At 34.0% G+C, this 23925-nt stretch overlaps 1 protein-coding gene across 3 annotated transcripts in view; it reads left to right on the forward strand.

The window, feature by feature from the left end:
• Positions 1–23925, forward strand: part of SNTG1 (syntrophin gamma 1) — a 756922-nt gene that overhangs the window by 522520 nt on the left and 210477 nt on the right. For all 3 annotated transcript variants that reach the window (XM_074386645.1, XM_074386647.1, XM_074386646.1), the window contains 2 exons: positions 15962–16044; positions 22866–22996. In XM_074386645.1, the coding sequence (XP_074242746.1) occupies positions 15962–16044; positions 22866–22996 (214 nt within the window). The remainder of the gene's footprint in view (positions 1–15961; positions 16045–22865; positions 22997–23925) is intronic.

Consider the following 23925-nt stretch of genomic DNA (forward strand, 5'->3'; position numbering starts at 1 on the left):
TGGGCATGGTGGCATGTGCCTGTGATTTCAGCTAGTTGGGAGGCTGAGGTGGGAGGATGGCTTGAGCCTGGTAGGTGAGGATGCAGTGATCTGAGACCATGCCAATGTACTCCAGAATGAGACTTCATTTCAAAAATAAGTAAATTAATTAAAATATACAAAATGCCCAATTTATTTCCCAAGTGATCATATTTTTTTATTGTGGTGAATAGCACAACATAAAATTTACCATCTGTACCATTTTAAGTGTTCAGAAGAGTCGTCTTAAGTCTATACACATTATTGTGTAACATATCTTTATTTTCTTTATTCATCAATCAGTGAGCACTTAGATTGGTTCCATATCGTGGTGATTGTGACTAATGCTGCAGTGAACATGAGTGTGCAAATATTCACAACTCTGCTTTCAGTTATTTTGGATATATACTCAGAAGTAGTATTGCTGAATCGTATGGTAATTCTATTTTTAATTTTTGGAAGAATGGTCATACTATTTTCCATAGTAGCTGCCTCATTTTACACTCTAAGTAACGGCGGCAAAGCTTCCAATTTCTCCATATGCTCACCAACACTTCTTATTTTCTGTTTTTTGCTTTGTTTTGTTTTGGTTTTGAGAGTGGCTATTCTAATGGTTGTCAAGAGATAACTCACTATGGTTTTGACTTGAATTTCCCTGATAATCAGTGATGTTGAGCATCTTTTCACATATATGTTGGCTATTTGCATATCTTCTTTGAAGACATGTCTATTCAAGTCTTCTGTCCAGTTTTAAATCTGGTTATTTGTTTTGTTGTTGAGTTGTAAGAATTCTTAAAATATTCTGGATATTAACTTCTTATCAGACAAAGGTTGCTGTTTCACTCTGTTGATCATTTTATTTGTTTTACGGAAATTTTAATTCTTCTATAGTGTCTATTTTGTCTCCAATGCTTGTGGTTTTGGTGTGATATCTAGGAAATAATTGCCAAATCCAATGTCATAAAGATGTTAATCTAAGATTTCTTCTAGAATTTTTTTAGTTTCAAGTCTAATGTTTAGGTATTTAATTTGTTTTGAGTCAATGTTTTATACACAGTATAAGTGCCCAACATTCTTTTGCATGAGGATATCCAGTTTTACCAATATAATTAATAGAAAAGAAGACAATGTGTTTGTTAATATAATTTGATTGCATTTTGAGAATTAATTTCAGGTTTATTCAGCTCCATTCTTCTGTGTGTCTGCGTTAATTTCAGTACCACATTGTTTTGATTACTGCATCTTTGTAATATATCTTGAGGTGAGAAAGTGTAAAGCCCCAGTTCTGTTATTCTTTTTCAGAATATTTTTAACTATTCAGAATTCTTTGAGGCTCCATATGAATTTCAGCATAGCTTTTCTATTTCTGCAAAATAATACCATTGCAATTTTAATAGGGTTTGCATTGAACCTATACATCACATTGCTTAGTATGGACATTTTAACATTACTAATTTTTCCAATACATCAAAATGGGATATCTTTCCATTTATTTGTTTCATCTTTAATTTCTCGATGATGTTTTGTAGTTTTCAGTGTACAAGACTTTTAACTTTTTGGTTTTGATTATTCCTGATTATTTTTGATTCTATTATAAATTATAAATAAAATTGTTTTTTATTTTTTATTATTAATGAAGAGAAACATAACTGACTTTTGTGTGTTGTTTATTCTGCAACTTCCTTAAATTTGTTTATTACTTCTAATAGTTTTGTGTGTGTTTGAACTTTAGAATTTTCTACATCTAAGCAAAAATAATTTTACTTCTTCTTTTGGATTTGGGCAACTTTTATTTCTTAGTGTTGCCTAATTGCTTCTGGCTAGGACTTCTGATTGTATGTCGAATAGAAAACTTAAGAGTGGGGATTCTTGCCTTTTTCCTAATCTTAGCAGAAAAGCTTTCAGTTTTTCATCATTCAGTATAATGTTAGCTGTGGCCTTTTTACACATAACTTTTATTGTGTCTAGGTAATTTCCTTCTATTCCTAGTTTGTAAATTTTATTATGTTTTAAATTGTGAAAATGTATTGAATTTGGCAAATGCTTTTTTCTTCATCAATTGAGGTGATTATGTGGAATTTTTTTCTCCATTCTGTTTGCGTGGTATGTTAATTACATGGATAGATGTTTTTTATGTTGAATCATTATTGCATTTCAGGAATAAATCACACTTGATCATGGTGTATAATCTTTTAAATTTGTTGTTGAATTCAGTTTTTTATTATCTTTTGGAGGACTTTTGCATTAATATTCATTTGGGACTATTGGTTTCTACTTTTATTTTTGTAGTATTTTGTCTGGTTTTGGTATCTGTGTAATGCCCACCTCAAGTTGGAAACTGCTCCCCCTCATCAAATTTTTTTGAAAGAATGTGAGAAGGATCAGTGCCAATTCTTCTTTAAATGCTTGGTAAAACCTTTAAATGCTACAATAAAACCTTCTGGTTCTGGCTCTTCTTTTATTGCGAGTAATTGATTAATGATTCAATCACCTTACTAGTTATGTATCTGTCTGTATTTTTTATTTCTTCATAATTGATTATTGGTATGTTGCATATTTCTAGAAAGTTATCTCTTTTTTTTCTAGATTATCTAGTTTGTTGCCACCTAATTGTCCATATTAGTCTCTAACAATCCTTTTTGTTTCTGTGGCATCGGTTGTAATGTCTACTCTTTCATTTCTAATTTTTACTTACGTTTTCTACTTTTCTTTAGCCTAGCCCAGGTTTTGTCAATGTTGTTGATCATTTCAATAAACCAACTCTTTGCTTAGTTAATGTTCCACGTAGTTTTCCTTTCCATTTATTTCTGCTCTAATCTCTATAATTGCTCTCCTTCCACTACCTTGGGTTTAGTTTGTTTCTTTTTCTAACTTTTTGAAGAGTAAAATTGTAGATCTGAGGCTTTTAAATTATTTTGTAATGTACTTGTTTAAAATACAAATGTTTACTGATAAAATTTTGTCTCTTAGTAATGCCTTTGCTGTATCCCATGAGTTTCTGTATGTTATGTTTAATTTTAATTTGTTGGATATTGTTTAAAATATGTTTAATTCCTTGTGATTTCTTTTTTGACTGATTCTTCAAAAGTTCATTTTTTAGTTTCTACTCATTTGTTTATTTTCCAATTTCCTCTCTGCTATTGATTTCTAGTTTAATACCATTGTATTAGAAAAGATATTTGATATGATTTCAATTTTCCTAAATTCAATAAGACTTGTTTTGTGACCTCACACGTAAACTATTAGGGAGAATATTTTGTGTACATGTAAGAATAATGTGTATCTTACTGTTCAGTGGAGTGTCCTGTCTATGCGTTAAGCCAAGTTAGACTTTAATGTCACCCAAATCCTCCATTTTGTCATTTTTTTCTGCATAGTTGTTCTATAAATTGTTAGAAGTTGAGGACTTAAATGTCCTGCTATTATTGTGTCACTGTCTATCCCTTTAATCTGTCAATGTTTGCTTCATATATTTGAGTGTTTGGCTGTTATACGCATATATATTTTTATAATTGTTATAACTTTATGGTGAATTGACACGTTTACCATTACAAACTGCCTTCCTTTGTGAAGTCTTTTTAATTTAAAGTCTGTTTTGTCTGGAATAAATATGGCCACTTTGCTCCCCTTTTTTATCATTTGCATGAAATATCTTTCTCTGCAATTTCACACTCAGCCTGTGTTTGTCATAAATCTAAAAATAGTCTGTAATTGACAGAAGGCATAAGTATGTATTGGTGATATTGCAGGTTCAGTTCCAGACCAGCAAAATAAAGGAAATACAGCAATAAAGCAAAATGCACAAATTATTTGGCTTCTCAGTGCATGTAAATGTTATGTTTATTCTTATGTTACAGTCTATCATATGTTCCATAGTGCCATTATGTTTAAAAGTATACATACCTTAATTAAAAATATTTTATGCTAAAATATGCTAAGAATCATCTGAGCCTTGACTGAGTTGCAACCTTTTTGTTAGTCTCCGTATTGATGGTTGCTGACTGATCAGAGTGGTGGTTGCCTTAAAATAGACAACAGTGAAGTTTGTCACATCCATTAACTCTTCCTTTTATGAAAGATTTCTCTGTAACATGCAATCTTCTTGGGGGATTTTACCCATAATAGAACTTCTTTCAAAATTAGTCAGTCTTTTCAAACGATGCAACCATTTACTCAACTAAGTTCATGAAATAATCTAAATTCTTTGCTGTCATTTTAACAATGTTCATGGCATCTTCATCAATAATAGATTCCATCTTAAGAAACCTCACATGGGATTGGAACAATTTAGTCACATCTTCAGTCTCTACTTCTGATCATAGTCCTCCAACCATTTCCATCACATCTACGCTTACTGCCTTCACTTTGAGGAGTCTTGAACTCCTCAAAGTCATGCGTGAGGGTTAGCATCAACCTCTTCCAAATGCCTCTTAATGTTGATATTTTGACCTGCTCCTATCAATATTAATCATGAATAGTCTTAATAGTATATACAATGCAAATTATTTCCAGGAGGTTTTCAACTGACTTTGCCCAGATCCATCAGAGTAATTACCATCTGTAGCAGCTATCCCTTTGGTTAATATATTTCTTAAATAATATGACTTGAAAATTAACATTTCTTTTTGATTCATGAGCATCAGAATGGATTTTGTGTTAGCAGGCATGGAAACACCATTAATCTTGTCCACTTTCATCAGTACTCTTGGGTGACCAAGTGCATTATCAATAAGCAGTAGTTGTTGAAAATGAATTGGTTTTGGTGTGTGTTTTGGTGTACGTGTGTGTGTGTTTCTGAGCAGTAGGTCTCAACAGTGGGTTTACATATTCAGTAAACCTTGCTGTAAGCAGATACACTGCCATCTAGGTTTTGTTGCTCCATTTCTAGAAGACAGGCAGAGTAGATTTACCATAATTATTAAGGGATCTATCAGGGCCCTAGAATTTTCAGAATGGTAAGTAAAAAATGGGATTCAACTGATAGTCAGCAGCTGCATTAGACCCTAACAAGAGAGTGTACTGAAGCTTTGAAGGCAGACATTGACTTCCTTCTACCTATGAAAGTCTTAGATGTCATCTTATTCTGATATGAGGCTGTTTAATAGATACATCACAAATCTGTTTTGTAATGAAGCCAGATGCATCACTGATCATAGCCCTAGTTATACCTTCTAGATAATTTACTAAAGCTTCTGCAACAGCACTTGTTTCTTCAACTTGTAATTTATATATGATGACAATTTCTTTTCTTGAGTCCCATAAAGCAACATTTGCTGTCTTCAAACTTTTTTTTCTGTTACCTTCCTCAATTCTCAGCCTTTGTAGAATTGAAGAGAGTTAACATCTTGCTCTGGATGAAGATTTGGCTTAAGGGATGGCTGTGGCTGGTTTGATATTCTATCCAGACCACTAAAACTTTTCTCTTTCAGCAATAAGTTTCGCTTAAACATGCCTGTGTTCACTAGAGTAGCACTTTTAACTTCCTTCAAACACTTTTCCTTCGCATTCACAACTTGGCTAGCTGGCAGGAGAGGCTAAGCTTTTGGCTTATCTTGGCTTTCAACATGCCTTCTTCACTAAGCTTATTCTTTTCTAGCTTGTGTTTTGAAGTGAGAGACCTGCCACTCTTTCTTTTACTTGAACACTTAGAGGCCATTGTAGGCTTATTCAACGTTCTAGTTTCAATATTATTGTATCCTAGGGAATATGGAGGCCCAAAGAGAGGGAGAGAGATGGGGAACAGCTGGTCAGTTGATCTTTCAAAACACATACAACATTTATCCATTAAGTTCCTTGCCCTATGTGGCATGGTTTGTGAAGCTCCAAAATAATGACAATAGTGACATCAATGGTCACTGATCACAGATCACCATAACACATATAATAATAATGAAAAAGCTTGAAAATACTGTGGGAGTTTCAAAAATGTGACACAGAGACACAAAGTGAGCACAAGCTGTTATAAATACAGCCTACAGATCTGCTGGATCCAGGGTTGCCACAAACCTTCAATTTGTAAAAATCGCAGTATCTGTGAAGCATAATAACAAACGAAGTGCAATAAAATGAGGTATGCCTGTACCTGGATATTGCTTTTTAAAACCGATGTAACCACTTCATGTCTGTGAATTGGGAAGTTTATTCCACTTATGTTTAAAAAATTGCTGTTACGGAAGCGCTTACTGCTGCCATCTTGTTGTTTTCTGTGTGTCTTACATTACATGTCCCTCTTTTCCTCTTTTGCTATCTTTATTTGTTTCCTCATTTTTTGTAGTTCTATGCTTTGATCCCTTTATCAATTTCTACTGTGTATACTTGATAGGTTTTTTGGTGGTTCCCATAGGTATTGCATAGGATATCCTATAAACATCTATTTTAAATGGATAACAACTTAATCACAGTATAAAGATCTGAGTCCTTTACAACCCCTCCCCACCTATGTACCATCTATTGGTTTCAAGTTAATGTCTTTGCTGGAGAATGAAATATAGAGATTTCTATCTCACAATCTTATTAATTCCCTTTTACTTAGTTTTCAAAGGAGAAATATACTTGTTAAATTATTATTTCCTATTAAAAATAAGTCAGGAAAGAAATAATTTAATATAATTTATTAAATACTATTAACTGTTTTAAAATAAGCTAATTTAAACTGATAAGTTTAAATTATGTCAATCACATACAAAATTCTACTGCCTTATAATTACAACTTGTTCTATTTTATATCCATCAACACACATGTATAGGTGTAACTGGCTCTCTGTATCTGTGGACATCACATCTATGAATTTAGCCTACTGTGAATCAAAATTATTAATTAAAAATTATGCAACAATAAAAATAATACAGATAAACAGTACAGTATAACAACTACATACATGTCATTTACATTTTATTTGGTATTATATATAATCTAGAGATGATTTAAATTATACTGAAGGATGTGTGTAGGCTATATGCAAATACTACACCATTTTATATAAGGGATTAGAGCAGATACGAATTTTGGTATGTTCAGGGAGTCCTGGAATCAATCTCCCATGAAGGAATGACTTTATTGTTATTTTCACCATTTTGTCATTTAAATTCTATATCACAATAAAAATTATTATAAATGCACCCTTCATTATAGTATTCCATGTGTCTACATCTTTACCTTTACCAGAGAACTTTATTTTTTACATGCATTTCTGTTTCTGTCTAGTGTTCTTTTACTTCAACTTGAAGAACTCTAGCATTTTTTGTAAAACACGTCCAGTAGTGATGAAGTCCCATGTTTTTTGTTATTTAGGAAGATCTTTATTTCTCCTTCACATTTATTGGACAGGTTTGCTGGGTATGCTAGTCTGTATTGGCAGATTTTATTTTCTTTCATCAATTTGAATATATCATCCCACTCCTGTCTCCCTATAATGTTTCTGCTGAGAAACGTGTTGATCTATGAGATCTTCCTTTTACCTAAAAATTCATGTTTTTTTTTTTCTTGCAGCTTTTAAGATTGTCTATTTATTTGTGACTTTTGACAGTGATAATGATGGATTTCAGTGTGAGCCTTTTTAGGCTCATCCTAATTGGAGATCTTCAAGTTTCTTCCAAATCAATTGGATGTTGATTTCCTTCCTCAGATCTGGGACACTTTTGAAAATTATGTCTTTGAAGAAGCTCTCTGCCTATCTCCCTGTTTCTCTCAGGCTTCTATAATGTATATATTGTTCTGCTTGATAGTGTCATATAAACCTCTTAGCATTTCTTCACTTTTTCTCATTCTAATTTCCTTTAATTCTTTAAATGTCTCTCCCCAAGCCCCCTCAAAGGACCCCAGTGTGTGACGCTCCCCTCCCTGTGTCCCTCTGTTCTCATTGTTCAACATCCAGCTATAAGTGAGAATATGTGATGTTTGATTTTCTGTTCTTACTTCAGTTTGCTGAGAATGATGGCTTCCAGATTCATCCATGTCCCTACAAAGGACATGAACTCATCGTTTTTTATGCCTGTATAGTATTCCAGGGTGTATATGTGCCACATTTTCCTTGTCCAGTCTATCATCAATGGGCATTTGGATTAGTTTCAGGTCTCTGCTATTGTAAACAGTGCAGCAATGAACTGTCTTTATAATAGAATGATTTATAGTCCTTGGGTATATGCCCAGTAATGGGATTGCTGGGTCAAATGATATTTCTATTTCTAGGTCCTTGAGGAATTGCCACACTGTCTTCCACAATGTTTGAACTAATTTGTACTCCCACCATCATTGTAAAAGTGTTCCTGTTTCTCCACATCCTCTCCAGCATCTGTTGTCTTCAGAGTTTTTAATTATCGCCATTCTAACTGGTGTGAGATGATATGTCAATGTGGTTTTGATTTGCATTTCTCTAATGACCAGTGATGATGAGCATTTTTTCATATGTTTGTTGGCCTCGTATATGTCTTCTTTTCAAAAGTGTCTGTTCATATTCTTCCCCCACTTTTGAATGGGTTTGTCTGTTTTTTTTTTCTTGTAAATTTGTTTTAGTAGATTGAAAAAAAATTTTCCTTTTCTGTTGGTTGCCAGTTCACTCTAATGATTGTTTCTTTGCTGTACAGAAGCTCTTAAGTTTGCCAGTATTTTATTAAAGATTTTTGCTTCTATGTTCATCATGGACATTGGCCTAAAGTTTTCTTTTTTGTTGAGTCTCTGCTGGGTTTTGGTGTCAGGATGATGTTGGTCTTGTAAAATGATTTGTGAAGGATTTCCTGTTTTTGTACTGTTTGGAATAGTTTCAGAAGGAGTGGTACCAGCTCCACTTTGCACATCTGGTAGAATTTCGCTGTCAACCCATTTGGACCTGGACTTTTTTTGATTGATAGGTTATTAATTGCTGTCTCAACTTCGGACCTTGTTATTGGTCTATTCAAGGTTTCAACTTCTTCCTAGTTTAGGCTTGGGAGGGTGCAAGTGTCCAGGAATTTCTCCATTTCTTCCAGGTTTACTAGTTAATGTGCATAGAGTTGCTTGTAGTAATCTCTGATGGTAGTTTGTATTTCTGTGGAATCAGTAGTGATATCCCCTTTATTGTTTTTTATTGCATCTATTTGATTATTCTTTCTTTTCGTTTTTATTAATTTGGCTAGGGTCTATTTTGTTGACCTTTTCAAAAAACCAGCTCCTGTATTTATTGATTTTTTGAAGGTTTTTTTTGTGTCTCTATCTCCTTCAGTTCTGCTCTGACTTTAGTTATTTCTTGTCTTCTGTTAGCTTTTGAATTTTTTTAATCTTGCTCCTCTGTCTCTTTAAGTTTTGATAATAGAATGCCAGTTTTAGATCTTTCCTTGCTTCTCATGTGGGGGTTTATTGCTATAAATTTCCCTCTAGACACTGCTTTAAATGTATCCCAGAGATTCTGGTACATTGTGTCTTTGTTCTCCTTGGTTTAGAAGAACATCTTTATTTCTGCCTTCATTTCATTGTTCATCCAGTCAACGTTCAGGAGCCATTTGTTCAGTTTCCATGAAGTTGTTTGGTTCTGAGTTAGTTTCTTAATCCTGAGTTCTAATCTGATTGCACGGTGGTCTGAGAGACTGTTTGTTATGATTTCTGTTCTTTTGCATTAGCTGAGGAGTGATTTACCTCCAAATATGGGGTCAATTTTAGAGTAAGTGCAATTGTGGTGCTGAGAAGAATGTATATTCTGTGGATTTGGGGTGGAGAGTTCTGTAGATGTCTATTAGTTCCACTTGGTCCAAATCTTAATTCAAATCCTGGATATCCTTGTTAATTTTCTGTCTGGTTGATCTTATTGCCAATGGAGTGTTAAAGTCTCCCACTATCACTGTGCGGAAGTCTAAGTCTCTTTCTAGGTAGTTAAGAACTCGCTTTCTGTATCTGGGTGCTCCTTTATTGGATGCTTATACATTTAGGATCATTAGCTCTTCTTTATGCATTGATCCTATTACCATTATGTAATGCCCTTCTTTGTCTCTGTTGATCTTTGTTGATTTAAAGTCCATTTTATCAGAGACTAGGATTGCAACTCCTACATTTTTTTGCTTTCCATTTGCTTGGTAAATCTTCCTCCATCCCATTATTTTGAACACATGTGTGTCCTTGTGTGTGAGAAGGGTTTCCTGAATATAGCACACTAATGGGTCTTGATCCAATTTGCCAGTCGGTGTCTTTTGATTGGGGCATTTAGCCCATTTACATTTAAGGTTGATATTGTTATGAGTGACTTTGATCCTGCCATTTTGATGCTAGCTGGTTGTTTTGCCCTTTAGTTGATGCAGTTTCTTCATTGTGTCAATGGTCTTTACCATTTGGTACACTTTTGGAATGGCTAGTACTCTTTCCTTTCCATGCTTACTGCTTCTTTCAGGAGCTCTTGTAAGGCAGGTATGGTGGTGATGAAATCTCTGAGCAATTGCTTGTCTGTAAAGGATTTTATTCCTCCTTCACTTATGAAGCTCAGTTTGGCTGGATATGAAATTCTAGTTTGAAAGTTCTTTTCTTTAAAGGATTTTGAATATTGGCCCCCACTCTCTTCTGGCTTGTAGGGTTTCTGCTGAGAGATCCACTGTGTGCCTGATGGGCTTCCCTTTGTGAGTAACCCAACCTTTCTCTCTGGCTGTGCTTTGCATCTTTTCCTTCATTTCAACCCTGGTGAATCTGATGATTATGTGCCTTGGGGTTTCTCTTCTTGAGGAATATCTTTGTGGTGTTCTCTGTATTTCCTGGACTTGAATGGTGGCCTCCCTTGCTAGGTTGTGGAAGTTCTCCTGGATAATATCCTGAAGAGCATTTTCCAGCTTGGATTCATTCTCTCCATCACATTCAGGTACACTTATCAAATGTAGATTAGGTCTTTTCACATAATTCCATATTTCTTGGAGGCTTTGTTCATTTCTTTTCAATCTTTTTTCTCTAATCTTGCCTTCTCATTTTATTTTATTGAGTTGATCTTCACTCTCTGGTATCCTTTCTTCTGCTTGTTTGATTAGACTATTAAAACTTGTGTATGCTTCACGAAGTTCTTGTGCTGTGTTTTTCAGTTCCAACAAATCGTTTATGTTCTTTTCTAAGGTAGTTATTCTGGTTAGCATTTCATGTAAGCTTTTTTCAAGGTTCTTAGTTTCTTTGCATTGGGTTAGAACATGTTCTTTTATCTCAGAGAAGTTTGTTATTACCCACCTTCTGAAGCCTGCCTCTGTCAATTCATCAGATTCATTCTCCATCCAGCTTTCTTCCCTTGCTGGTGAGGAGTTGTGATTCCTTAGAGGAGGAGAGGTGTTCTGGTTTTTGATGTTTTCATACTTTTTGCATTGGTTGCTTTCCTTCTTTGTGGATTTATCTACCTATAGTCTTTGGAGTTGGTGACTTTCAGATGGGGTCTTTGAGTGGATGTCCTTTTTGTTGATGTTGAAGCTATTTCTTTCTTTCTTTCTTTCTTTCTTTCTTTCTTTCTTTCTTTCTTTTCTTTCTTTCTTTCTTTCTTTTTTTAGTTTTCCCTCTAACAGGCCCCTCTGCTGCAGCACTGCTGGAGATCCACTCCAGACTCTGCTTTTCTGGGAGTCGCCTGAGTGGGCTACAGAACAGTAAGGGTTGCTACCAGTTTCTTATTATGTTATCTTCATCCCAGAAGAGTACCTGCCTGATGTCATCCAGAGCTCTCCTTTCTGAGGTTCCTCTTTGGATATATTGTGGTCTGGGAGCCGCTTGAAGACACAGTCTATCCCTTATCAGAGTTCAAATGCTGTGCTGGGAGCTCTGTTGATCAGTTCAGAGCTGCTGGGCAGCTACGTTTAAGTCTGCTGCAGCAGAAGTCATAACCTCCTCTTTGCCCAGCTTGCTCTTTTAACTATTATAGTGCATAACTTTTAAAAAATATTCTCCATATAAGCCTTTTGCCAGTGATATAAGTTACAAAATTTTCTCTTAGTCTTTGCATAACTACATTTTTCACTTGAGGTTGTCTTTGTTAGCAGAAGCTTTATTTTCTTTTACTGTTTTTGTATCCTCTCTAAGACATACTTGCCTATCCCAAGGTTAGAAAGATATTTTTTCTTATTTTCCTCTAGAAGCTTTGTTACTTTCACTTTTATGTTTGTTTATAATATATGTTATATTTCTGTGCATCTTAGTTAAGAATCAATTGTGTGTGCGTATATGTGTATTTGATATATATAAATATAGAGAAATTATTTGATTATACATGCTTGGATCTATTTTGGGATACTGTGTTATTTCTACTAATGTACATGTCTGTTTTTATAAAAGAAAATTACATTATTTATTATTGTAACATATCCTAAAGTGACCTAGAATAAATAGGTTCTTCAACTTTGCAAATTTTTTTTTTTTTTTTTTTTTTTTGAGACCAGTTTTGTAACTGAAACCAGTTGCCCACAGGCTGGAGTGCAATGGCACAATCTTGGCTCACCGCAACCTCTGCCTCCCAGGTTCAAACTATCCTCCTGCATCAGTGTTCCAAGTAGCTGGGATTACAGTCATGCACTACCACACCCAGCTAATTTTTGTATTTTTAGTAAAGAGAGGATTTCTCCATGTTGGTCAGGCTAGTCTTGAACTCCCGACAGGTGATTTGCTTGCCTTGGACTCCCAAAGTGATGGGATTACAGGCATGACCCACCATTCCCAGACAGACTTTGTAGTTATTGAAGATTGTTTGACTATTCTAGATCTATTAAATTGCTGCATATATTTTAGAAATAGCATGCCAATTTGTATAAAAAGTGTACTGGAATTTTGAATGGAACTAAGTTAAATTTATAAACAATTTTGAGATAAACCCTTTAAGTCTTAGTCGATGAACATGATACAACTTTTCATTAATTAATTTATTTTTTCTCAGCAATATATTAGTGCTTTTAGTTTGGAATTATTGCATATCTTTTGTTAAATGTATTTATATGTATTTTAGGTTTAAATTTATTGTGATATTTTAGAATTTCATTATCCAGTTCTTTATGGCCGGCACATAAAATACAATTTAATTTTATATATTAACATATTTCACCATAGCATAATTTTACTATTAGTTCTTGAAGGACTTTTGTGCATTCCTAAAGGTTCTATACATATACAATTGTTATCTGCAAATAAGGTTTGCTTATTCCTTTCCAATCTGCATTTTAAAAATTCTTTTGACTTGCCTGTTGCAGTGGTTAAAACCTCCATTTTATTTTGAACAACATGTTAAGAGTAGACACCCTTTTCTTTCTATTGATACTGGGGGAATAATTCAGTTTTTTGTCATTAATTAGGATATTGGATATAGGTATTTAAAGATGTTCTTTATCAGGTAGAGGAACACATCTATTCCTAGAATTCTAAAGTTTTTAATTTGCTTTTTTTTAAAAAAAAAAAAAGTTGATTATGAATTGTCTTAAATATTTTGCTACATACCTTGAAATACTACGGGTATGCTTTCGTTCCTTAGCCTATTGATATAGTAAATGTTTAAAAATGGATTTTGGATGTAAAACCAAGCTTGCTTTTCTAGAATAAATACCACTTATGTGGTCATGATGTGATATATTTTTCATATATTACTAGGTTTGGTTTGCTAATATACTGATTACATATTTTTTTCTTGTATGTGCCCGTAAGGGACATCACTTGCACTTTTCTTCTGATGTTTAGTGGGGTTTTGATATCAAGTTTATTATGTCTTTATAGAAGTTGCAGAGTGGTAACTCCTGTATTTTCCAAAAGAATCAGTTTAACAGTGATAATGTCTCCTTCTTAAATGATTGAACACCTTCCTAGAATTACAATTTTTCTTTTGTCTGAGTTTAATCTTTTGAATGAATATAGGACCCTTTTAATAGTCTCTTTCTTCTTTTGTAAGTTTTGCTTAGGTTTTTAAAAAATATATTTGTTCACTTTAAGTTGTTGATTTCTTTCATGAAGTTATTTATCATGTCCTTTCATTATTCCTTTTAACATCTGTTATCTCTCGGTAATGACCCCTCTTTCATTCACGATATTGATAACTTGTGTTTTCTGTGTCTTTTTTCTAAACTATTATATATATATTTTTTTGTTATGGGTTTATTTAATTTACTAGTTTCTCTAAAGATCTGATATTTGTCTTATTAAATTTTCTTTATTATTTTCCCTTTTCTATTTAATTTTTTTCAGGTTTTATTTATGCATTTTTTTTGCTCCTCCATTCTTAAATTGTTAAAATCATTGAGTTTACACCTACCTTCTTTTTGTATATATGTTTAAATGTTTAAATTTCATTCAAATGAGTATTTAAGATTCATTCACAGTTTGATATGCTGTATTTTATTTTGTTCAGTTCAAAATGTACATGCTTTAAAATAATATATATATATATATACATTAAAATGTTGTTTTAGAAGACAAAATGCAAATAAACTTCACAAGAAAAATAATTAAAACATAGTGTGATGTTTCTTACAGTTTAAAGATTAGACAAATTATCTCCAGATCAGTATAGCAAGAAAGCCTGTGTTCCCTTTCTTAGTTTCAGGAAAATTACAGAATTTTAGAGTAATAAAAAATAAGAACAAAATCTTTTTTTTAGCACATTGACTATTATGTAAGTCGTTTTCCCTATGACCTATGCTGTTTCAATTCAAGTATAATATTTCAAATATGAATTGAGAGTCAATTATGTTTACAGGTAATATTTATAAACATTAGTAACTTTTAAAAATGTCTTTAGAGCCGGGCGCGGTGGCTCAAGCCTGTAATCCCAGCACTTTGGGAGGCTGAGGTGGGTGGATCACGAGGTCAAGAGATCGAGACCATCCTGGTCAACACGGTGAAACCCCGTCTTTACTAAAAATACAAAAAATTAGCTGGGCATGGTGGCGTGTGCCTGTAATCCCAGCTACTCAGGAGGCTGAGGCAGGAGAATTGCCTGAACCCAGGAGGCGGAGGTTGCGGTGAGCCGAGATCGCGCCATTGCACTCCAGCCTGGGTAACAAGAGCAAAACTCCGTCTCAAAAAAAAAAAAAAAAAAAAAAAAAAGTCTTTAGAAATGCCAAGTAATCAGAAGTCAGTTATTGTGTATACTAATTCTGACTCTAATAAGTTACTAAATTGGGAAATCTTAGAAAATGACAAATCTTTAAGACATTACTCATCTTTAAAAAACAAACAGTAAGGCTGGGCATGGTGGCTCACTCTGGTAATCCCAGCACTTTGGGAGACCGAGGCAGGTGGATCACTATGTCAAGAGATGAAGACCATCCTGGGCTTGATGGCCTGCACCTGTAATCCAAGCTACTCAAGAGGCTGAGGCAGAAGAATTCCTTGAACCCCGCAAGTGTAGGTTACAGTGAGCCAAGATTCTGCCATTGTACTCAAGCCCGGTGACAGAGCAAGACTCTATCTCAAAATACATATATATTAGTTTATATATATATATATATATATATATATATATATCTCAGGAAGTTTTTTCATTGCAATTACACAAATTTGGATACTTTTAATGAATACTTGAGTACAAACTAAGAGCACCTATAAAAACAGAGAACATGCAAACATTTTTGCATTGGGAAAATTATAATTTCTAAGGATAGGATTTACCAGTTGATTGAAATATGACATTAAATAGAACTTTGTAGATAATCAAAATCTTACATTATTCTAAGTACTATTTCTAAAAGCAGGCTACTTTAGATAATTAAACAAAATAAGACTTTTATAATGCTGTTCATTTTCCTTAATTAAGCCTTAATGTTTCTGAAATCAAAAACAAATTTTTGTAAGACTTTTTTAGTATCCAGATACATGTAGTCACTTGGCTTACTTGCAAAACTCTGGCTTTAGTATAACTGAAATAAAATTTTATTGTAGTATCTGATTTACTTGATATTATTGAGTATCCTTGAAATTTTAATGGAAGGCATCAGTTTAGAATGGTACAGCATTCTTACCAGTGGGGTGTTATGATTTTGTCTCCTGCAGGTGCTCCAAGTGACCAGAGCAGTGGCACCTCTTCTCCTCTCTGTGACAGTGGCTTACATCTCAACTATCATCCCAACAATACAGTAAGATGACCCAGGCATAGCTCAGATTAATAAGAAGATAGCATACAGTTTCTAAAACCTGCTGTTGAATCTGATTTATCTGATAGATAGTAAATCCCTGATTCCATCATCATTTAAGTACTATTATAAGCAAGACATGAAAAATAAATAGGTCTGGTTTGTTTTGTGGCACATTTTTTCCCTCTCAAGTCTGTGTGGATTAAGCTTTTTTTTTTTTTTTTTTTTTTTTTTTTTTTTTTTTTTTTAAGCAACAGATATAATTAACTTGCAGATGTCACTGGGGATGTATAATATCATACAATCATTTTACAACACTGTACATTATATGTGATTTCAGGTTCAAAATGCTTTGACATTGGTTTAATCACTTTCTCTTGAAATTACTTAACTAAAAGTAACTATTTAATTTGCCATTTGTTAGGATTTTTTAGTCAACTTTATGCACACTAAGTAATTTCTGCAAAGTGAGAAAATCTGATTCACACATTATTTTAACATGTAATAAACGTTTAACTATACATGTATTTAATAAAAGATAGAATGAATCTTTGTTTTGTAGACATTTGATAAAATTGTAATTTTTATTTTCTACTTGGATTTTGAGTAAATTGATTTTAATATCCTATAAACATGATTGAAGTTTCTTGCATTTCATCCTTCAAAACACGCACACATTATTAAAGAAATAATTTTCTCTGATTATAGGCAGATCTAACAATTATCTTTCATGTTCACACACATGAAGAGAAGCAGAGTTGACCTTAAGCAGAATATATTGTTCTATTCCACATATTACGGTACATACATCATGCAGCTTCTTCTCCCAACTCGTATGATTCATCCTGCATTTGAAATTTTTGTCCAAATAGTGGCATTTTACTTCAAAGCAATCCTTTGACACATCTTCAGCCCTGAATGACCTTCATTGTACACGATTGCCCCGGTATTACTCAGCTGAGTACCTTAGGCAATCAAGTTGTCGACTTTTTTCCATGATAAAAGGAAATTTGCCAAGACTAAAGGTTATCTGTACAAATGTAAGGACATTTTCGAAAATCAACCTCAGCTGGACATATTTCATTTTGGCCATCTTTTAAACTTTTTTTTTTTTGCCAGAGAAATAATTGCCACACAATAAATGATATTTAAAACCACAATACAGCATGATTGGAGTAACTGAAAATTCATGAGGAAATATACAGGTTTCCCAATTAAAAAAATAATATTTAAAAATATAATCTAAATATATATTTATATAAATTTTTATTTATATAAATTTTTATTTATATATAATACAAATAAAATATAAAATAAATATAAATAAAATATATAAATATAATTTATATATATAATATATAAATAAAAATTTATATTTTTATTATTAAATATATATATAATTGTATATATTTTATTATTAAAATATATATAAAAATTATATATATTATATATGTATATATTCTCATCGGCTCCCTTCTCAATTCTACAGACTTCTTACAGTCTCTAACCAAATTTTTACCTCTTGCTTTTGTAATTGCTTTGTTCACCTTCTTCCCTCCCATTCCCGATGCCTTCGATAACTTCCACGCTCTCACGTTTTCCTTCACTGCTCTGCTGCCTCCACCCTCAGTTGCTGGAGGTGTTGGCTGTGCCCATTTACAGTTCATCCCTCTTGTCTGGATCCCCTTTGCCTGGGAGTCAGAGCTCACCGTGTGTTAGGTATCACGTACCCTGCTTCTGTCAGTCCTCAGGGGTTTCTCCTGAGAGTGTCCCCTCCACGTGTCCCTCACACAGGAATCTCCATCTCAACTCTGCTCCTAAGACAGACACAAGAGCAAATTCCCTCAGAGTGGGAGATAGCTGTTAGGAGCTGTTTTGTTCTAGGTCTTGCCTTATGCCCATGAACTTCTGTATAATAATAAGCAGAAGAACCAGAGTGACAGGTCTAAACGTAGACATCATTCTGGTTTGTTTTTAACCCATTCCACTGGCATACAGAAGAACATGTATAGAATAACGCCCTTCTTTAACAAGCTATAATTACAACAAGAAAACCACTCCAATCCTATAATGTGACTGATCCCAAATAAATCCAGTTTTAAAACATTTTTAAAAAGCAACTTTCAAAATTTCTTCTTTCCATTTCCAGAGGCACATTTTATTCTCATTTTAGCATTAGGATTGAACATTCTTTAGACATTGCTGAAGATATTTCAGTGTAAGGAAGTTAAAAGTATTTATCATGATGCTATAGAAGATAATAATAAAAACAAATGAAAACAGAATAAAGTATATTCAAAATAAAGACAAAAAATCTCAATGCACATCAATTAAATGCATTTTTGTTGAGAACTTACTCTGTGGAAATACCCTGCTAGTTATTATACTTTAGAAAGCAGTTAATTATGATTTCAACACACTAAAAAAATTAAGACCCAGATCTGTAAACAAATCTATAAAATTAACTATAACATAAGCAGAAAAAGAAGAATGAGTAGCAGCATTCTAATAGCAGAGATAAAGAGCTGTAGAGACGTTGAACATCTGACTAAACTGAAATCAACCTAAGCTGATGGACTACAAACCATTGTGTGCTTTGTTGCCCACGTGGGAGCACTAACCCACAATAGTAACCAGACCATGCAGGCTCACACAGCCAGGGCTGGCCCGTGCTGTTCCTTCTGTAACTTGAATAAGCTTTGATGGAAGAAAGGTGAGTAGAGAACGTCTCTACTCAGAGATATACAAAATTAGGAGAGGTCAAAGACATGAAGTAACAACACACAGTGGGCACTCGGAAGGAAGAGCGCATTGTGAGAGTTTTCTTTCCACAGAGTATGTGCACATTATACACAGTCTGCTTAAAAGAGACATTTGATTGATTCTTTTATGTGTCTAAACTCTCAGTTCCATCCTTGGCTTACAAACTCTCATTTCAATGTCTATAGCTTGATCTGTAGCAAATTTTGCTTAAGTAGGTATTCTTCTAGTTTTCTAACATGTCCTTACTGTATCTTAAGGCAACATTTTAAGTCTAAGGGGAAATAAAGGTTTATACTATGTGGGCAACATTCCATCATCCTACATAGAAATCTAGTCCTTCTAAGGATGCGTGACATCACTAATTTTAAGGTAAATGAGAGTCACTTGTTATGTCATACAAGACCTTGCCTCCTAAGCCCCAGCCCAGATTCACTGAATTTCTTCTCTCTAGAGATGGAGTAGAAGGTTTTGTTTTGTGCTTACCAAAAGACTGATTCAGATACTCAGCCAACCAGACTGTACACTTTTATTTAATACGTCCTATGCCACCAAATCTTTAATAAAATCTGGGTCGGCAGTTTGCCCTGTGTTTAGTTCTGTCTTGGTAAGAGAGTTATTCTTGAGGTTATTGTGTGGCATGTGTAAAGCTTCGGAAAAAGAGCAAGGACACATAAATGTTGCTTTTTCCAATCATATTATTAATATTTTAGGAAACAATATTTTTGACATTGTAGAGTAGAGCTCCTGAAAAATAGTCACGTTTCTCAAAAGCACAAAAGTGATTTTATATTTTACACAATATAAAATAAAATAAATTTATTATTCCAAAAAATGATTAGAAAGTAAATTTATATTCTATTTACATAAATTTACATAATTTTATACTCCTTCAAGTAAGGAGAAAAATTCTTTAAAGGATCGACCCCAAAACCTAAAATGCAATAATAAATAAATAAATAAATAAATAATCGCTGTGTTTCACTGTAAATAACAGGTCTACAATATGAAATACATCAACTCTGTTGAGTCAGATAACTGAAGTGGGACTTATTACATATTTCTTATAAAGAAGAAATATAAGAAAGTGACATAATTATACCTTTGGTAGATAAATGCATCAAGTCAAAATTCCACAAGAAAGCATGTCAAAAGCCACATATATTTCCATACCTGTCAATCTATGAAGTGTATTGATATGCTTTGTTAAACCTACCTTACTCATGTATTGGTGATTAGTCAGTCCTCAACATCTCATTACCCCTGTCTTTAACAATCTTTGACATTTTCTATCCCATTTATTGATGAAACAAAATTTGAGAGAAATTATTGTCTTTTATGAAAGATGAGACAGCATCTTTAAATAATATACCTGAAGCTGTATAACCAAAGTGTGAAGTCATCGAGTAAAAAAATTCAAATTATTTTTCCAATGTTTCACCTCTGGTTATCAGTGTTGAGTGTTAAATGTGTTGCAGTAGATCTGTTGGCTCTGCTATCAGAGGTGTCAGTCTGAGTGAATCCTGGGGTGCCCTTTGCTGGCTGAGTGACTTGGATAAATTGTTTGCTATAGAACTTAGAAGTGTGTGTATGTACTGGGCTTCTGGGAAGGAGTTGCAGTCATTGCCAACCTTGCTTTGGGCAGCTGGCTGGGTCCTGGGCCACTTTCAATCCCTGTGGCCATCTGTGGCCTGGCCACAGACACCTGGTTTGTTTATTCAAGTCTTCCACACAGTATTATTGCTTCCTCATGTTACCTCATGAAGAACAATAATAAATATAATAAAATGTTTCTTAAATAAACCTTCTTGGCTTATGCCTGTAATCCCAGCACTTTGGGAGGCTGAGGCAGGCGAATCACCTGAGGTTAGGAGTTCAAGACCAGCCTGACCAACATGGTGAAACCCCATCTCTACTACAAACACAAAAATTAGCTGGGCATGGTGGCAGGCACCTGTAATCCCAGCTACTTGGGAGGCTAAGCAGGGGGATCACTTGAGCCCTGAGGGTGGGTGTTGCAGTGGGCTTTGATGGCACCACTGTACTCCTAAATGATAGAGTGAGAGCCCGTCAAAAAAAAAAAAAAAAAAAAAAAAAAAAAAAACTAAAACTAAAACACCTGTTTTCCCATTCAAATGTGAACATAGCAATAGCTTTGTATTTCAAATATGTTGCGAAGGGTGTAATTCAAGCACTTAGTACAGGCAGGTATTATTAAAGTTCCTATTAAATAGTAACAGTAATACTCCTAAGAATGTCTTCCCTAAGAATTCCGTGTTAGAAAAAATTTTGCCCATTATTTGAGCATATTATTATTTTTTGACAATACATTATTTGATACTTTTTACTTACAGCTACCAAGCCACACATATAATCAGTCTATTTTCATAAATGTAAAATTACCATTAGCCTTTTAGATATATTGAAAACAGTATGGAGTTCGTTAGCTGGGCTATATTCTAAGAACTTTCTTATTTGTCGCTATGATCTTAGCAGCTGTTACCATTATTATTAGCACTTTGAAGATAAACACAGTAAGACAGAGACTACAAAACTTGCCTCCAGGTAATGAATTAGTCAGTTGGGAAATTGGGATTCAAATCTAAGCAGTCTGATTCTGATTTGCAACTTAAGCCCTCCCCACCTTGACTGTCACCCAGCTGACCCCATGTCATGTGCTGACCAACTACAACAGCTGACATGAAGAACTGACTTCATGTCATAAACTGCCTGTACATATAACAGCTGACATGAAGAACTGACCTCACGTCACATCCTGATCATCCATAACAGCTGATAGGAGGCCAGGAGAAAGAGTGATATGAAACCTAGGTTTGTGCCTTTGGAGTCACCAGAGAAGCATAAAAAGCAACTGGCTAGCATTGAAGAACAGACGACTTGGAGGCTGGGGTGTTCACTGAGTCACCAGCAGGGACCCCTAGCTAAGGGATCTTAGCCAGTCCACCCTTCCAGGTATTCTGAACTTCTCTGCTGACTTAGTACATTTTTACTTGGTCAGTCTGCAACAATTAACATAAAAATGCCAGGCAACATAGACCGTTTAGTAAACATAATATCGTTTTTCACTGGAAGCATTGTTAAAGAAATTAAGGCCTGAGTATAATATTTAACAATATTTAGACTTAGCAGAGTTTTAGTATCTAAATATCTAGACTAATATAGAATTTTCTTCTAAGACCATCACTCAAAAATTGGTGAATAAATAGACCACGATGTTAACAGTTTACTGGGCAAATTGAGCTTTGACCCACTTACAACCCACGCCAATTTAAATATTGATATTATTCGATGTGCTGGTGCCAGGGAAAAGTTTTAATAGTAAAGCTGAAATAATGAAAGAAGCATGAATTAAGTGAAAAAGTCCAAATTGTATTTGAATATGTCTCCTCTATATATAAAGGAAAAAAAAAAAAAAAAAAACTTCTAACGAAACTTAAAATATGTTTAATTTTAAGCCAGCAGTAGTTGCCCTGATATCCAATTAAAACTACATAAGTATAAACTTTTTAGGAACATGAAGTTGAAAAAATGAGCACAGATTTCCTCGAGTAGTGTTTTGAAAGTTGTTTTATAGGAATACTCATTCTAATCAAAAATATATACAAGAAACCGATAACTTAAAAACACTTTTAATTGTGCTTGGCATTCACGAAACACTCGCTAATTGAATGAACTTCAGCTTATTTTTATTTTTGTCACTTATCGGTTAATTACAGTTACAGTTTTTCCCACTTTTTCCGTTCTTGAATAAATTATGTTGTCACACTCTTATCCTTTCATCTCCACTCCTCATTTTAAAATAAATTTCACTAGCATTCTTAATTTCAATGATTTCTTTCTCAACTTCTTATAGCGTTCCATTAATAAATAAGTGAACCAGTATCTTTCCTTATCCATAATGTGGAATTCTTCTCATGATATTCCATAAAAGTCTTTTGATCATTTGGAGTAAAAACAATGTTCCCCAGATGAATGGGTTTGAGACACAGAAACTCAAAGCACAGAAGAAGAAAAAGCATGTTGAACATTTGTCTTCTTTTCAGGACACATTATCCTGCTCATCGTGGCCGACGTCCCCAGGCTTGAGGTGGGAGAAGCGGTGGTGCGACCTCAGACTGATCCCTCTGCTTCATTCACGCTTCTCCCAGTATGTGCCCGGCACAGATTTGAGTCGGTGAGTCCGTGTCTAGGAGTTATGAATTGTGTTTATTTAAAAAGAGACCTTTCGTTAACCTGTTAACATATCACAACATGCCTTATGATTTTAGTATGTTTTTGATAGTAAAAAGAAGAGCTTCAAAAGAATCATCTAACATAGTTAAACACTTATTATTCTGATGGTAAAAACACAAATTAAAGCCCTGATTCCCCTATTCACTTATTGTAATGGAGTCAATGTATTTAATAGCTAGTTTTATTAAGTTTCATATTTCCTCTTGTGTTGTTTACTTTTCAAGAATATTGTATAGATTATTAATCTGTTTGTTTTGAGATGGGGTCTATCTCTATTGCCCAAGCTGGAGTGCAGAGGGGCAATCTTGGCTTGCCACAACCTCCATTTCCTGGGCTCAAGTGATCCTCCTGCTTCAGCCTCCCTAGTATCTGGGACTGCAGGCACATGCCACCATGACCAGCTAATTTTATTTAATTATTTATTTTGGTATTGTTTTTTGTAGACACGGAATTTCACCATGTTGCTTAGGTTGGTATTAAACTCCTGGGCTCAAGAGATCTGCCTGCCTCAGCCTCCCAAAGTACTGGGTTTACAGGCATAAACCACATGCCTAGAGCAGTTTGTCTAAATTATAAGATTTATTTTCAGCTTTCAACTTTCTTATATTATTGTCTATTTTAGTAAATACAAGATTAATAGTATCCTCCTTTTCAGTGTTGAACTTTTTTTTATCTTGGTCAGTTTTGCTAAGGAGTTGTACATTTGGTTAGTTTTTTAAAAATGATTAATTTGGGTCTTTCTTGAATCACTTAACTTATATATATACTTTATGAGTTTCTGCTTTTCCCCTGATTGTTTCAGTGTCTTAATTTTTTCAGCTTGATTTTGTGTTCTTACAGCTTTTTGAGAAAAAAAATTTCCAGGGGTTG

Source organism: Saimiri boliviensis, chromosome 15 (assembly GCF_048565385.1).
Source record: "Saimiri boliviensis isolate mSaiBol1 chromosome 15, mSaiBol1.pri, whole genome shotgun sequence".
Classification (NCBI taxonomy): Eukaryota; Metazoa; Chordata; class Mammalia; order Primates; family Cebidae; genus Saimiri; species Saimiri boliviensis.